At 45.2% G+C, this 17,765-nt stretch overlaps 2 protein-coding genes across 2 annotated transcripts; one reads left to right on the top strand and one right to left on the bottom strand.

The window, feature by feature from the left end:
- Window positions 1-7,749: 7,749 nt before the first annotated feature.
- ACTL9 (actin like 9) lies at window positions 7,750-9,292 on the bottom strand. Its single transcript, XM_032466310.1, has one exon. The coding sequence runs from the start codon at window positions 9,053-9,055 to the stop codon at window positions 7,805-7,807; it is 1,251 nt and encodes a 416-aa protein (XP_032322201.1). The 5' UTR covers window positions 9,056-9,292; the 3' UTR covers window positions 7,750-7,804.
- A 4,287-nt stretch (window positions 9,293-13,579) lies between these two features.
- Window positions 13,580-14,522, top strand: LOC102523164 (olfactory receptor 2Z1). Its single transcript, XM_006185020.2, is given in 2 exon segments — window positions 13,580-13,900; window positions 13,902-14,522. Coding segments are annotated over 2 exon segments (942 nt in total).
- The last annotated feature ends 3,243 nt before the right edge of the window (window positions 14,523-17,765 follow it).

The raw sequence follows: 17,765 nt of genomic DNA, 5'->3' as shown, positions 1-17,765 counted from the left end.
CTCAGCAATCAAAGTAAATAACACTTCTTTTCAAAAAAAATTCAGATATATTTCTCACGTAACACTGTGTCAATTCAAGATGTACAACATGCTAATTTGATACATTTATATATTATGTGATTGCCACTGTAGTGATATTTAACACCTCTATCATGTCCCATGTTATAATTTTTTAACAAACTGACATACAGTTGATTTACAATGTTAGTTGCTGGTGTACAGCATAGTGATTCAGTTATACATATATATATATTCTTTTTTATATTATTTTTCTATTGTAGGTTATTGTAAGATATTGAATGTAGTTCCCTGTGCTATACAGTAGGACCTTGTTGTTTATCTATTTTATATATAGTAGTTTGTATCTTCAAATCCCAAACTCCTAATTTATCCCTCCCCCACTCTTCCATTTGCTAACCATCAACTTGTTTTCTGTCATCTGTGAGTCTGTTTCTGTTTTGTAAATAAGTTGATTTGTGTCACTTTTTTTACATTCTGCTTAAAAGTGACATAACATGATATTTATCTTTGTCTGACTTACTTCATTTAGTATGATCATCTCTATGTCCATCCATGTTGCTGCAAATAGCATTATTTTGTTCCTTTTTATGGCTGAGTAGTATTCCATTGTGTATATAGGCCACATCTTCTTTATTCAGTCATCTGTTGATGGACATAATTTGTTTCCATGTCTCGGCTATTGTAAATAGTGCTGCTGTGAACATTGGGGTGCATATATCTTTTTGGATTAGTGTTTTCTCTGGATATGTGCCCAGGAGTGGGATTGCTGGATCATCTGGTAAGTTTATTTTCAGTTTTTAAAAGAATGTCCATACTATTTTCCATAGTGGCTGCACCAAATTACATTCCTTCCAACAGTGGAAGAGGGTTCCATGTTCTCCACACCCTTTCCAGTGATGCTGCACTTTTTGGCCCTGGAACACATGCCTCACCTTGACCCTACCTGGTCTGTGACTTGCCTGGTGGGATGACCCCACCTTCTCTGAATTCTTTCTCTTGTGGGTCCCCTGAGAATAGGGAATCAGGACTGATGGATTCTCTCTCTGCTCAAAACCGTGGAGGAGGGTCTCCAGATTCTGTAGCTAGTGGGCTGGCTAGAGAACTTGTAAAACATTCAAACAATGCATTAATATACAGAGTAAATGCCAAATGGACCCCAGCCCCACCCTCCAGCCCCAAAGACAACGGCAGTTTGAGATGTGTTCTCTGTACCTCCTGGAGCACACGTGTGATCTAACTTAATCCTTATAAAGCCTCTTCATGCAGTGAACACTGATATACCCTCATCTTACAAGTGTGTTGACTGAGGCTCAGAGAGGTCAGGTCATTTGTCCAAGGTCACACAGCTTGTGAAGAGATGTGACTAGGACCCAGATCTCTGTGATTCTAATGCTAGGAGGAAGAGAGAGAGAGGGCCTCTCTGTGGAAGGATTCCTCTTAGCTCACCCATCATTCAGTCATCTAACAAACATTTATTGGCTGCAACACTGTGTCAATGATACCCATGGGGTCTCCGCCCTCCCCAAACTCAAGGCTGATGTGGGGAACACCATCCATTGACAAGGAATCAAACAAATCAGATGATCACAGCTAGGGAGAGAAAAAAGAAAACAGAGTTACCTGGATGGACCTAAAGTAAATACTCATATTAAAAAAATATACATTCACATGATTCAGAATTCTACTAGTTCATAAGGGCAAGCAGTGAGAAGTTTCCTTCTCCCCCTGATGCCCAGGCATCTTGGTCACCTCCCCAAAGGCATCATCAATCCTCCATGAAGGTGATAGCATCCCCAAAGGAGTGAAAATTGGTTTGGGGAATGTGTGCAAAAAAAAATCTATTTTTATGTATAGAGATGTACATAGAGTATATAAACAAAATTAGGAGTTGGGGATTAACAGATACACACTACTATATATAAAATAGATGAACAACAAGGACCCACTGTATAGCACAGGGAACTATATTCAACTTCTTATAATAAACTATAATGGAAAAGAATCTGAAAACGTATGTGTACATATGTATGTATATGTATAGCTGAATCACTTTGCTGTACACCTGAAACTAAAATTGTCAATCAACTACACTTCAATAAAAAATAAAATAAAAAAAGAGTCTATAAACAGATACACAGTAGATCTGTGGTATTAAACTTTTGTTAATTAAGTAAAAAATGTCTAAAAATGATGGCACCTTAGGGAATAATAATAAAGTACAGCTTGAGAAACTCTGGCCTAGAAGCAGCCACCACTCAGATTTCTTGTGAGATCTAGAAATATTCTAGGCATTTTCAGGCAAATATCTACATTTCCATTTTTCCTGTTTTTACATAAATGGTAACGTACTACTGGGGGACTTTCTTTTCTTTTCTTTTTTTCACTTAAACTGTATCTTGGCTCATGATCACTCCATGTCAGTGAACACACCTTTCTGGGTCCTTTTTCAGAGCTGCATACTATTTCCCTATGTTTCCATGAAATGTAACCAGTTCTCATGGACATTTTGCCACCATAAAGGGCTGCAGTGTACAATGGATAACTGCATTTACTGTCATTCACATAGGAGTGATTGTATCAGAAGGAGAAATTCCTAGAAGTGTGATAGCTGGGTCAGAAAGTGTATATGTTTCTCATTTAGGTAGATATTACTACTTATTCTGCATAGCGGTTGGACCAGTTTCCTTTCTTATCATCAGAGTAAGAGAGTGCCAGTTTCCCCGGAGCCTCACCAACTGTGGGGTGTTATCAAACCTTTCGATCTTTGTCAATCTGATGGGTTCAAAATAGTATTACAGTATAGTTATAATGTTCATTTCTCTTATGAGGTTGCAAATCTCCTGTGACTAATAACTGTTTGCTTTTCTTTCTCTGTGAGTTCAAGATTCATATCCTTTGTTAAATTTTCCATGGACTGAATTGTAATATTTTCCTTCTTGATTGTTTCTGAGCTCTTTATATATTATGGACATTGTCCCTTTGTGTTGTGAGCTATAGTTTATGCCACTTGTCATTTGTCTTTTAAATTTTATTTAATTTATTAAATTTTTAAAAAATTTATTTTAAAAATTTTATTTCATTTCTCTTGATATTGTTTGCGTGACTTTTACCTTGTAGATTTTTTTCAATGTTTACATGAAATCAGCTGTTTTTATTTTTCCTTTTATGGCCTCAGAGCTTTGTGTCATACTGACAAGGAGGGGTACCTTTGGTAAGACAAGAGGTTGGAAGGAGCATTCTGAATAGAGGGAATAGCAGGTGCAAATTCTGAGGTATATTAGTCAGGGTTCTTCAGAGAAACAGAATTGATAGGATGGATATGTAGAGAGAGAGATTTATTTTAAGGAATTGACCCATATAACTGTGGAGGCTGACAAATCCAAAATCTCAAGGGTGTACCGGCAGGCTAGAGACCCAGGAAAAGAGTCTGAAGGGAGTCTGCTGGAAGAATTCCTCCTTTCTTGGGGGAAGCCAATCTTTTTTCCTGTAGACCTTCAACTGATTAGATGAGGTCCACCCACACTATCAAGGAGTAATCTGTTTTCCTCAAAGTCCACTGATTTAAATGTTAATCTTATCTAAAATGTATCTTCTTAGCAACATCTGGACTGGTTTCTGACAAACATCTTGGCACCATAGTCTCACCAAGTTGACACACAAAATTAACCATCACAAATCCACACGTTGTCAACTTGCCACACACATCTCCTTAAACCATACTTAATCTGCAAATAAAGGCAATAAGAAGATTGTGCTTCCACCTGACATCCTACAACCGAAAATGCATTAACGCTTTCCCCAGAAAGGGAGATAAAGTCCTTAAGTGATATCTACCCTTCTCTTTGCCATTCTGTAATTGAAATACTATGACATAATGTTACTAATACTTAAATACTTTGCTATAAAGTCAGTACATCTTATGTTAACACGATATGGAGGGAAGAGAGGAAGAAAGCAAATATATTTCCTTAATACGTACGTAATATATATATGTGTATATTTATGTACTAGACACACATATTTATAACAAAACAAGAAAGGAATACTCATGAAAATCACAGTCCTCACTGGTCACGTGGTCGTGGCTGGTATTGATAACTACCTCTCAACCCACTTGGGGTGCCCATATATCTCTTGGCTTGCTAGGGCTGTCATCACAAAATCTGTAACAGACGATGTGGCTTAAACAACAGAAGTTCATTTTCTCACATTTCTGGAGGCTAGAAGTACAAGATCCAGGTGTCGGCAGGGCTGGGTTCTCCTGAGGCCTCTCTCCTTGTTCTGTGGATGGCCGTCTTCTCCCTGTGTCCTCACAGGGCCATCCCTCTGTGTTGTCTGTGATACTTTCACCTTTTCAATAAGGACTAGTTGCTTTGGGGCCCACCCTAATGTCTTCATTGTAACTTAACCACCACTTCAAAGAGCCTGTCTCCAAATAAAGTCACATTCTGGGCTACTGGCGTCTAGGGCACCACCATACCAACATATGAATTTGGGGGGGGGCACAGTACAATCCATAACAGTGTGTTGGAGGGACAGAAAGGTGACAAGTGAGACGGGGGTGAGGGTGGACGGAGGGAAAGCCAAAGAGAGGTGTGGGGAGATCAGTAGAGGGTTCAGAGTTGCCTAAGAACTTGGGTTTGGTTTTCCGCCAGAGTGCCCTGGCTACATTTTGCAAAAATCTCTCTGCAAGGGTCTTCCGGAGGGTGAGAGGGGTGACTGGGACACCAGAGACGAGGCTCCCACGATCTTCCAGGTGAGCAACGAAGGAACTGGGCTGAGGTGGGAGGGAGGGGAGTGGGTGGATTTGGGGGCATAAGAAGGAAAAAACTTGTGGGTCAGTATGCGGAACAGGTGGAAGTTGTTGGAAATAGTGTGTCTGGAAAAGAGAAGTGACCAGCCCACTTTTCCTGGTCAGACCTTCCAAGGAGGGTCTGGTAGGCAGAGACTCCATTTTTTTTTTAATTTAAAAAATTTAATTTTGATTTATTGTGGTAAAGCACATAACACAAAATTTATTATCTTAACCCTTTTTGATTTAACTTTTTTCTGGTGGAGGCCCTGGGGATTGAACCCACAACCTTGTGCCCAAGAATTTCTTGTTCACTGGGTTTCCTTAGATTTCAGTGCAGTGCCAGGCATGTAGTGACTGGCCATTGAATGTTTGTGTGAGGGATGTGTGAATAACTTTAAAGCCAGAGATGGAAGAAGTTGGGGATATTGGACTTGAGAGATAGCAGGCTCTAGGTGTGTATGTGGGCCCGGGTGGGGGTGGGGCTCAGGGTCTCCCGTGCTCTCAGTGCTCAGATGGGGGTGGCAAGCAGAGTGAGAAGGTTTACCTACGACTCCTGGGAGGAGATGAGGTTTCTAACAACAGACTTGAGGTAGTGAGCTCCCCATCCCTGGGAGTGTGCAAATGGGAAGGGCACGTTTCCAGAGGGTTGTAGAGAAAATTTCTGTCCCAAGGGAGGTTTGGCGCTGGGGAAAATTTAGTCTGGTCTAAATGAGAGTCCTTTGGGTTTCCTAGCAGCCCAAGGGTGGCGGGACTTTCTGCATCCTCCTCGCTTCCGGTAGCATCTGAGACTCAGCCTGTCCCGCACTCCTTCTGTGTGTGTGGCTGGCAGGGCTCTGACGCGCTGGTGCAGGGCGAGTCTCCCTGGAGGTCTGGGATGCCTGGTTTGCTGTAGCCTCGGTAGTTCTAAATTTGGCCCTGCCGCCAGGGGCCTTGCGCTCGGAGGTGCTGCCCCCTGGTGGGAAGAAGGAGCAGTTCCCTTCACTACCTTGGAACCTCCTGGGAGTTCTTGCTGATTCTACAGGTTGAGGATGCCTGCAGCAGGCAGGAGGGGAGGCAAGTGGGGGGGGGGGTGTCCAACACTGCATGTTTGTGATCTGGAAATCTGAGACTGTCCTCAGCTAAGGATCACCCATTGGCCCTGGGATGGGGCTAGAACCACTGCCAGGATGCAGTGGGACAGGGTGGGTGGGCATAGCCAGGGCCTTCACTGCTCCCCACTCCCCTCCATTGTGTGATGGCAGTTACTGGGGATGCATGGGGTGGGTTCAATGCTCCAGGAATATACTACTTTCCATTCTGGAAATTCCTGCATAAGAACCAGTGCTGGCAGGTGAGTCAGAGAGAGAAAAACATCAAATGAGCAAATAAAACCCCAAAACAAAGTCAGAGACACATAGAAAGGCTCAGGGAAAGACAAAGACAGGCAGCCTGTGAGCGATGCTCAGTACATACTGACTGGCAGAAGGGATGCATGAATGATCCCTTGGACTTGGGGAGAAGAGGGCCCAGAGTGAACATGGATAAGCTTGGGTGGTTCAAGCTTATTTTGTTGAGACACTGGGAGGATGTCTCCAGGCTGCTGGCCAGAGGTCCTGATGTTCATTGAGCAGGGGTGGGTGGCATAAAGGCAGAACATCCTGCCTCCAGCAGGGGCCAGGGTGGCCAAGGATGAAGGCAGAGGGAGGAGAGAGGACCCAGGGCACCCTGTGGGAAGAATGCCCAGCCCTCAATTCTGAGAGAGGCCTCATAGGGCATCCTCAGGGCAGGTCTCAGTTAGAAAACCCTGGGCATGGTGTATTGGAATAGGCTGACAGAGGTTTGGGGAGATGGAGTGAACTTAGAACAAACTACTAGCAGAATGGAGGGAGATGGGGATGGACAGCCCAGGACAATTGGCTCCTGGGGACTTGTGTGGGGGCATCAGGAGGGAGCCAGTGTCCAGGTGGAGCCCCCACCATGGGTATCTATCTGCCTCTGGGTCACGTTGTGCTGGGCAGCCCTTGTGAATGTCACTGGCTATGGGTGTCTCAACCTAATGAGATGGGACCTGGGGATTGGTCCTGGGGGATGGGTTTCATCCGGGAAATCTGAAAACCCCAGGGTGGGGTGTCCTGGGGCTCACCATGGGGCAGCCCGGGGAAAGTGTCTTTGGGGAGGGAGTTGGTGGGTTCAGAACACAGGGGCTGGCCTAGGGCATTAGTGGGGTCATCACACGTTGGTCCTGGGGGCCAGAACCTTCCTGGGAGGATTACAGGGGCTGAGGAACAGGGTCAGGAGATGCAATAAGAGACCATGTGGAGTATTTCTGGGGGAGATACAGAGCAAGGGAGTGGGCTGAGAGCAGAGGGGCCATCCTGGGGGTTGGGTATCAGAACATGGTGTTCTGTGGGGGTACAGGGGGATGATTTGTGGGAGTATCTGGATGGAAGCAGTCTGGGGAAGCAATCACTGGGGAGGGCAGAGCTTAGAGGGTGGATCTTGGTGGTGGGTGTACAGATTCAGCACTCATGGGGCGATGTCCAGAATATCAGGGTGTCAGAGAACTTTGGGTAATGGACCAGGGATACCAGTGAGGGGATGGATTTGGGGTGCTCAGAATCACGAATGTCTTTGGTGTGGGCTTGGGGAGGGGAATCTCAACCTGAGTGCCTTGCGGTCATGGGAGAAGGGTGAGACAGGGTTAGGATACGGAGGTGTCTGGGGGGACTTGCCATGGGGGAGGTGGGTTAGGGAGTCACAACTGAGGTGTCTCAGGGGGTGGATCATGGGAAGTGAGCTGAGGCAGGGCAGAAAGAGGGATGTCTTGGAAGGTAACCAGCCATCAGGGAGGTGGGCAGGGTGGGTCCAGGAGTGGACCTGGCCCGGCGTGGGGGTGGGGGTGGGGTAGGTCGGGGTGGGGGTTGGGGGGAAAGGCAGGACATCGGAGCCGGCTAGGCAGCAGAAGCTTTACTGCGCATAACTCCCACCCACACCCACCCCTGCCCCTCGTCAGTAGCACTTGCGGTACACGATGTGGGGCCCCTGCTCCTCGTACTGCTCCCGCAGGACCCAGCAGGACTGGAAGGCACGCAGCGAGGCCAGGATGGAGCCCCCGATCCACACGGAGAAGTTCCTGCTGGGCTGGGCCGCCACCACCACGTGGGCCTCCGGGGGCACACTGCGCAGCAGCTCAGCGCGGAAGCGGCCCTCGAACCCGGAGAAGAGTGAGGAGCCGCCGCAGAGCAGCACGTTCTGGGCCACGTCGGTCCGCACCTCCAGGGGCACCTTGTGAAGACTCAGCTTGGCCATGGTGGGGATGCCCACGGGCGACAGGCCTGGGATCTCCGGGGGGCTGAACAGCAGCTCCGGGCATTGGAACAGCTCCTTGCCCAGCGTGACCGTCCGCCCGTCGGGCAGCTTCAGGGTCTGGCGGCATTCCAGTTCCGGCCGGGTCTGTTCCTTTAACAAGTCGGGGGCCACGTAGCAGTAACGGTGCTTGATGTTTTCCACCGTGTCCAGGTCCTGCTGCCCCAGCGGCAAGCCAGAACCAAGCAGCATCTCCGCCAGGAAGGCGGTCAGGTGGGCGCCCGCCAGGTCCAGGCGCTCTGTGGCGTGGGGCAGATTGTAGCCCTGGAAGACGGGCACTGTGTAGGTGACCCCATGGCCCGTGTCCACCACCAGCCCGCTGACCCGCCCGTGCGCGTAGACCGACAGCACTGACTGGGAAGCCACGTACATGGCGGGGGAGTTCAGCGACTCGAAGGCCACCTCCACCAGCTTCTCGCGGTTGGTGATGGGGCTGAAGGGTGGGTCGGAGAACAGCAGCGGGTGGTCCCGGGTGGCCACGCGGAGGTCGTGCTCCAGCATGTGGCGCCAGATGAGCTCGGCCGCGTCCCAGTCCACCACGATGCCGTTGCGCACCGGCCGCATCAGCGTCAGTTCCGGGCGCGTGCGGGCTGCCTCCCCGATGAATGTCTCCAGCACTGGCTGCCCCGTGGTGGCCGGCTTCTTGGGCTGGCAGCCCACGATGGTGGCCACGGTGTAGGTGGGCCGGGCCTGCCCTGCGAAGCCCACCTTACAGGTGCCCGTGCCCATGTCGATGACCACCGCCCCGGTCTTTGGGGGCAACCTGTCGCCCACCATGGAGGGGGGATCCAGCGGCAGGGTCTTGTTCACCAGGATTGAGCTGGGGTTCAGGCCAGGCTTGGGGTCCTCTGGGGAGGGCTGGGGCTCCGGGGGGTCTCGCTGATTTGTATCCATGGTTGCAAGTGGTTGGATGGGCCGCTTGGCAAGGCTGGCAGCTTTCCTCTGGGGTGTGGGGGGTGGGGCGGGGCCCGGAGAGAAAAGGTTGAGGCTGGGCCTGGGGCAGCATAAACAGAGAGAGGGAGAGGGGGCCCGGCGGGTGGTCTATGACATCACTCTGCCCGCTGCCCACTTCAGAAGACCTCACAATGCAGAGTGAGGGTGAGGGGTAGAGGTGGACCCCTCCCTGCTCCAGAAAGCTCCCAGGGTATTTACTTTTGTGGGTGCCCCTCCCTGACCCTCCCAGTGCCTCCGGCTTTGGAGGAGGAGGGGGTAGAGGGTTTCTGAGGAGGAACCTCTGATCCAGCTCCCTGATCCAGAACTCAGTGAGACCCAGGTATCCTCTTGGTGCTTTGTCTTGAAGCTATTTATAGTGTAGTACCTGAGAGGTGGTCTCAGGCCTCCTTAGAATATTAAAATATTCTTCCTTAGAATATTAACCAGAAAGGAGTTGGCTTTAGGGTGGCTGTCTGGTTTCCAAGAGGAAACAGAAGCCAGCCCCAGTGGGGGATGGGGCAAGGAGAGGCACTGACCCTTCAACTCTTCTGCTCTTCCTGCTTCCTGGAACAGTCTCCCCATCCCATTCCTTTTGCCCTTCAAATCTCAGCAGGATACCACCTCCTCCTGCAAGTCTTCCCTGGTTTCCCCTCCCTCTCTCCACTACACGATGGTGGTAGGAGGTGTCTACTTTCACTCCAGGGACTTCATCTACTTCTTCTTGATGGAAGCGGGTATCCATTGGATACAAAAAGGGGCTGTAATTGTAGATAAAAGGAGGAGCATTTGAGAGGAAGAAATTGCCTCAACCAAGGACCGTGGGCTCCAGAACACATTGGGAGTTGCTTCAAAACCTGTTTTTGGTGCTGGTAGGTATGACCTTTTAGTTAAAACGAATGAATGAATTAAAATTTGTTTGTGTGTATGTGTGTGTGTGTCTTTGTGGGGAGTGCTAGAAATTACCGGGACTAGAAAGGCTTCATTTCCTAATTGTGTCTTGATTTACTATCCTGGCCAAAGAGCAAGGTTGAGTTTTCATTAAATTAATTATTTTGTTTGCGGTCTAATACATGTTTTTGGAAATGTCCATTTACTTATTTGTTTATTGAGAGTTTGGGCACTTCCTTCTAGGTTTATTGAGATGTAATCCACATGTAACAGTGTCTAAGTCTAAGATGTACAATGTGTCAATTTTTAAAATTTTATTTTTTTATTGAAGTGTATTTGATTTACAATGTTAATGTCAGGTGTACAGCAAAACGATTCAATTATACACATACACACATATATACTGGGAAGATGATTTCATGATAAATATGAACTCCAATTTGTAAGGTCTGGATGTACAGTGTGCTGAGTGGAGAAACTTTATCAGACTCAGGTAGAAAGCACTGAGATCGATTACTAATGTCTGCCGTGGAATAGAGTGGTGGCACGGCACAAGGAATTTGTGATAGTTAATCTACTATATATCAAGCACTTAAAATAGGTCACTTATTCCTGCATCTACCCTGGTTCCATCTTGTTGCCACCTGTCTGACTCATTTTTTAAAAAATTATTTATTTATATTGAGGTATAATTGACATCTATCATTATATTAGTTTCAGGTGTTCAATATAATGGTTCTATGTTTGTATGTGTTGCAAAATGCTCACCACAATAAATCTAGTTCACATCTGTTACCATTCATAGTTACAAAATTTTTTTCTTGTAATGAGAGAACTTTTAAGGTTTACTCTCTTAGCAAGTTTCAAATATGCAATGCATTATTATTAACTCCAGTCACCTGACATTAATTTTATTACAGGAAGATTGTACCTTTTGACCCCTTTTAGCTTTGGTTTGAACAACAGTCTTGATAGTTCTGCCTTGCCCTTGCCTTTGACTTCTTGCAGTGGGCATCCCTGTTCAGAGTAGGCTGGCTCTCTGATCTCCGCCTTTAACCCTAGCTCTGTCCATGAACATGCAATAAACTCATGACACTAGAACCATCTGTGTCTAGACCATTGTATCTCCTGAGTCTTTGAGGCCCTTCATAAATGGAGTTTAGAAGAATTTTCCTGACCCAGGGAAGCTGCCTCCTAGCTGTTCCACTATCATCACTGCCTCACTATTTAATGCAGAAGAAATATCTAGGATATTTGATTTTTTTTTTTTGAGCGTTTGTAGTAATGAATTCCCATATCTCCTCCTCCTAATTAGATCCAAACAGAAAGACTTGACTGTCTCTATCCAATTATCCACATCACTCCTGCCCATCCTTCCTGTGGTTAAGAGATGAGTAAACGTTTTCCCATAATCCTTCAGGGACAATCCAAATATCAAGGGCTCTCGGCTTCCACTGCAACTAATTTTCTCTCTAGTGGAAAGGGAGACCCCGAGGGGTGTCTGATGCAACAGCTCTCCCTGGGGCCTCCATTTCTAGATGATGACTTCTGTCTCTGCATAAACAGAGGAAGCCCTGGTTAAGCCCATTATGCTGAAACCCAGGGAGGTTTTATCAGGGACTATCCTGGAATGAGAGATGTTGACATGCTAATGAGGTGTTGAGAAAGGTCCCTCACTCTACATGTGGACCCTGGTAAGAGGGGGTGTGAACTTGGAACCCAGCCTTGTGGTGGTCTTGGGGATCCAGGCATGATTTAAAAATTAGACATTAGTAGAGGGATGGATGTGCTCTATTCCTTCTGCCTGGAAAAACTCCCTTGCCTAGCTGCCAGGAAAGCCCCTACCTGATCTTCAAAACTCAGCTCCAGTGCCTCCTCTGTGAAGCCTTCGCTGAGCCCACCCCAGGCAGAGTTTCATCCCTTGGGTACCCAAAGCATCATGCATGTGTGTCTATTACACTGATAATCAGACTACTCTGAAATGCTTGCTTTCCCGCTCAAACTCTAAATTCCATAACTGTAGGACTCAGTTATCTTACTTTCTTACATCACTGACTGACTTTGAAAAACGTTGCCAGGGAGGTAGACCATTCCATTTTGTGTTGGATTTCACTGTTAGAAAGCTCTTACTTAGGGTGAACCACAGCTAGCCTCACTAACATCTACCTCCTGGTAGTGGGAAGCAATTGGTTCTACTGCATCCCTCTCATAGAAGCTCTTCAAATATTAGGTCACTTATTGCAAGAGGCTTCCCTAATCATGCCCAGTGGTATCCCAGCCATTTCCTACAGAATGTCCTACGTACTTCCCCTATCCCATAGATCTTGCCCGTTTATCTCCTTGTTTGCCACTGATATCCTGAGGAGACTGTGAAGTTCAGGGAAGCAAGGACTGCTTGGGTGATTCATCTCTATTGAATGCCTTATGCCCAACTCAGTGTGTGACTAATTTTGTTGAATATATGGCTGAATGGTAGCTTGGGGTGAATGATAGGAAAATCAGAATGGTAGATAATTAAAGACAATCTTGAAGGCCATCTGAGCAAGAATAGCAGCTTTAGGACAAAGAACTTCAGTGAGACCCTCAATACAATCCATTTGCCCTTAAATGGCTAGTCTTGTTGCTTCTCTAACTAGCTACAGTTGGGAATGCACATTCTTTTGGTCCTGAATTGTTCAGGGTTGGTGTCTTGGGTGATGTATGTTTAGCCAGGGAAATCTGGGTTTGCCTGGGGACTTGGAGATTGCCAAGGGAATTAAGTATTCCTAATGTAAGTATGCAGCTCCTGCTGGTCTGGGGTCATCTTTCTTGTCTACCTCATTCACTCAGGCAATATTTATTAGATATTCACATTCTTCTAGGCCTGGTGTCTAACCTCAGTCCTTGAAATTGAGTCAGACTACCTGTAGGTCACTTCTCTTCCATCCAATGCAGTGAAGCCACCAGTAATAGCTGAGCTCATTGATAGCTGTTCCCCCAATCTAACCCCCAGGCCGTTTGACTCCCAACCTCCTGTCATCCAAGTGTCTCTCTGGCTCACAATCTCTCGATTCTGATCCTCAAATTGACCACAGTGCTGGCCCATCACAGATTTCTCTTTGTTCCAGATTCTCATTCAGGTATTTGGACCCAGGCCCTTCTCTTTCTTTTCTTGCTTGGTTTGTGGCTTGAGCTCCATCATCCTCTATTTCACCTCCAAGTCTTTTTAGACTCTCACTTATACTCTGGCCTCAGAACCTTTGGGATAACAAGTATTGAAATGTTATTCTGGGGCTATGTTACTGCATTTGGACTTGGACCCTGAAATTGGGGCTACAAGAGTCAGTGGGTATCTCTTGACTGGGGTGTGGCCAGGTATCTCATTCAGTGATGCAAGTGACTGCTCTCCCATCCCATGCCTGTGTCAGACACCACTAAAAGATTATGGCTTTCCCATCTAATTTTAGCTGTGATCTCATAACTCAAGATGGTCCTCCAGACAGCCACTACCAACCCATGCCCACTGGCAACTGGGATGAAACTTATTTGCCATCCCCATTAAGACTTCTTGCCATAGGTCTCCTGTTCTTCCTGCAGCAAAGGTATGTTATGTAAAACATGGGGGATGTGAACCAATCAGTGGCCTCTGACTTCATTCTGGTGGGCCTCTTCAGTCGTTCAGGTTCACATCAGCTACTCTTCTCCCTGGTGGCTGCCATGTTTATCATGGGACTTCTGGGCAACACTGTCCTGCTCTTCGTGATCCGCATGGACTCCCGACTGCACACACCCATGTACTTTCTGCTCAGCCAGCTCTCCTTGTTTGACGTTGGCCTCTCCCTGGTTACCATCCCCAAGATGGCATCAGACTTCCTGCAGGGAGAAGGTTCCATCTCCTTTGGGGGTTGTGCGGCTCAAATATTCTTCCTGACTCTGATAGGGTGTGGCTGAGGGCATCCTCTTGGCCCTCATGTCCTATGACCGTTACGTTGCTGTGTGTCACCCCCTGCAGTATCCTGTGCTCATGAGGCGCCAGGTGTGCCTGGTCATGGTGGGTTCCTCCTGGCTGGCAGGTGTGCTGAACGCCTCTGTCCAGACCTCCATCACTCTGCATTTCCCCTACTGTGCCTCCCGCACCGTGGACCACTTCTTCTGCGAGGTGCCAGCCCTGCTGAAGATTTCCTGTGCGGACACCTCCGCCTACGAGCTGGCGCTGTCCACCTCGGGAGTGCTGATCCTGGTGCTTCCGCTTTCCCTCATTGCCAGCTCCTACGGCCACGTGTTGGGGGCCGTTCTACGCATGAGCTCAGAGGAGGCCCGAAACAAGACTTTCACCACCTGCTGCTCACACATCACAGTAGTGGGACTCTTCTATGGAGCAGCCGTGTTCATGTACATGGTTCCGGGCGCCTACCACAGCCCCTACCAAGACAACGTGGTTTCCCTGTTTTACAGCCTCGTCTCTCCCACGCTCAACCCCTTCATTTACAGTCTGAGGAACCGGGAAGTGCTGATGGCTTTGGTCAAAGTGCTCAGCAGAGCTGGGCTCAGGTCAAAGTGATGACCACAGAGGGAGCTGCGGGCGTGATCCCAGTGGTCCTCCATCCCACCCATCTCTCCAAAGCACCCATCCGCGGTGCAGCTGCGCAGGCCTTATGTCCAAGGCTAAGGGTCTACCCAGCTTCTTCCCACTCTCTGACTAGCTGGGCTCATGTTTTCTCCCATGGACTTGTGGAACGCAACAGCAGCAGTTCCATATTAAAAGGAAATATGCTTCCACTGTATTCTTTCCCTATTCTTTAGTACTATTTACACTAAGGGAGGCCTTACTTTGTTAAGCTGAGATCTCCTTGTTATTGAATTGATAATTAAAGTAGTAGTAATGAAAAATTTTGACCAATTGATCTGCTAATTGAATGTTATTTCATCCTCACGACAGCTTTTGAGATGTAGGGACTATCATGTTTTCTGTTTAAGAAAAGAAGGAGACTCAAAAAGGGAAAATAACACACCAATGGTCACACTCTAGAAAGTGGGAGAGCTGGCACTTAAACCCACGATGCTCTGATGCCAATCCACTGTGCTGTTTGCTAAGCACTGATCTGTTAACTGTCATAGGTGTGTGTGTGTGTGTGTGTGTGTATGTGTATAAAGATGGAAAACATTGCACATTTTTTCTTTAACCAAATATGGAATTCTTCATTTAGAAGGTTAAAAAGAAACTCTCTGTGTTTGCTCAGCCTTGAAAACAGTTTAAAACAAGAGCAACAAAACAAAACAAAAAAGCCAACGTATAAACATTGAACATAAATAATTTATTTGTCTGCACCATATTCATTAGATATTTGAACTTTCTTTATTTTGTACCTGATTTGGTAGCTAAAAATAAGTGCTTGGCTTTAAAAAAGAGATTTTAAACTATATATTTCCTAAAGATATAATATTTCCTTTTCTCTTTATTCTCTCCTGCTTTCCTTGTGATTCTTCTGTTCTTTTTCTAATTTACCCAATCTCAAGGTTAAGTTAAATACTTTTGATTAATTAAAAATATTTTAGATGAAATATTTCTACTCAATCAGTGTATTATGTATTTTTCAGTGTTTCCAATATGATAATTCTGTGTATTCTTTGGGCCATTTTTTTTACAAAGTATTTGAGAGGCATTAAAAATGTTAATGTGAAAATTGGTCCCTTGTATTAATGTTTTTTCCATTATAGTTGATGTACAACATTATGTTAGTTTCAGGTGTACAGCATAGTGATCCAACAATCAAATACATTACAAAGTGATCATCATGAGAAGTTCAGTAACCATCTGCCATCATGCAATATTATTACAGTGCTATTGACTATGCTGTATATTACATCCCCATGATTTATGTATTTTATAAGTGGAAGTTTTTATCTCTTAATCCCCTTTACCTATTTTTCCCAACCCCAACCCCCTCCCTCTGGCAACCACCAGTTGGCTCTCTGTACCTATAAGTTTGTTTTTGTCTTGTTTTGTTTGTTAATTTGTTTTGCTTTTTAGATTCCACATGTAAGTGAGATCATACAGTATTTGTTTTTCTATGACTTATTTTGCTTAGCATAATGCCTTCTAGCTCCATCCATGTTGCTGCAAATGTCAGGATTTTTCCTTTTTTATGACTACTTGCATTGTACGTACATACCACATCTTCTTTATTCGTTCATCTATTGATGGATATTCAAATTGCTTCCATATCTTGAGGTATTGTATATAATAATGCAATAAACATAGGGGTACATATAGCTTTTTGAATTAGTGTTTTTGTTTTCTTTGGGTAAATACACAAAGGTGGAATTGCTGGATCGTATGGCAGTTCTATTATTAAGTTTTTGAGGAACTTCCATTTTGTTTCCCATAGTGGCTGCACCAATTTACATTCCCATCACAGTGCACGAGGGTTCCCTTTTCTTTACATCCTTGCCAGTGCATGTTATTTGTTGTCTTTTTGATGTTAGCCATTCTGACAGGGGTGAGGTGATAGCTCATTGTAGTTTTGATTGGCATTTGCCTGATGAGCGATGTTGAGCATTTTTTCATGTACCTGTTGGAGATCTGTATGTATTTGGAGAAATGTCTATTCAGGTCCTAAGAGGTATTTTTAAAGTTTCCCATATGAGGTGATTTATCCTTAATTAAAATTTACATTATTTAATTGTCCTCAGGTATTTTTGTTTGAATTATTTCTATTCATAGGACTTCAGTGTTTCTTCCAGTATCTAAATATATGGGATTTTGTTACAGGTCATGAACTCTAAAATATGTATGCAGTATACACAGAAGTTATATTTAATATGTGTCAAATAGATCCATTACCACAAATAATGACATTTGGGGCAACCATACCTACTTGAACTGGTATAGTCTGGGAAAAGTGAATTAAAGCTTTATTTACTTTTAAAATTTGCCTTGTTTCTTACTAGTTTTCTTTTACAAAGAGGAATTTTTATTTGCCTCTGAGACTTACAACACTTTGTGACATGTCAAAAGTTGTTCAATTCTTTTTATCACAAATTCAGTCCCATTGGGTGATAATTACCTGACCCAGCAGAGGTTTAGTAGAAAACCTAAAGAGATCATAAACATCAAAGAAATTAGATTTTTCCACATACCACTCCAAGCCCCAGAAATAGATTGCTTTTCAAAAGGTCTTTAATAAAGATATATAATATGTGCAAAGGTAATTTATAACATTCGTACCCCCCAAAATGGAGGACTCTAACCAATTTCCTCAAGGCTGGAATAACCTTGAGTGATAATTTGGATAGGAGCAATGGGGAGATGATTTTTGTCCATTTCTCTTACGTATCTAGACGCAATCATTCTTTGTATCATGGTAGCTGATGGAATCCAATTGGGTATTAAAAAGAAGAACTTTTTAAGAATAATGTTAAATTTTATTCCTGGGTCCAAAGGCTGGAAGAAGAGTGGAAATTCAGTGATTGCTTCTTGGGTGAATTCCCCCAATATTTAAGTTAGAGGTCATATCAGTTCTATAAAAACTCTCACTTTTCATCTCATTCTGTGAAGCTAGCATGATTACCTGACACTAAACCCAATAAAGATGCTGTAAGAAAAGAAAACCACACATCAAAATCCCTAATAAACATACACACAATAATTCTTAATGGCATTTTAGCAAGTTAGAGCCCATGATGTATAAGAAATATCATACCTTATCACCCCGTGGGAGTTTAATCCCCGGAACCGAAATTTCATGTAACCTTTGAATAGCAATCAGTGTAATTCACCATATTAGCAAACTAAGAAAAATCA

This window comes from Camelus ferus, chromosome 22 (assembly GCF_009834535.1).
Source record: "Camelus ferus isolate YT-003-E chromosome 22, BCGSAC_Cfer_1.0, whole genome shotgun sequence".
Taxonomy (NCBI): domain Eukaryota; kingdom Metazoa; phylum Chordata; class Mammalia; order Artiodactyla; family Camelidae; genus Camelus; species Camelus ferus.
This window is presented reverse-complemented; position numbering and strand designations above follow the sequence as displayed.

Excerpts from the sequence above, each read along its gene's own strand:
- ACTL9 (XM_032466310.1), bottom strand. The coding sequence starts at position 9,055 with ATGGATACAAATCAGCGAGACCCCCCGGAGCCCCAGCCCTCCCCAGAG.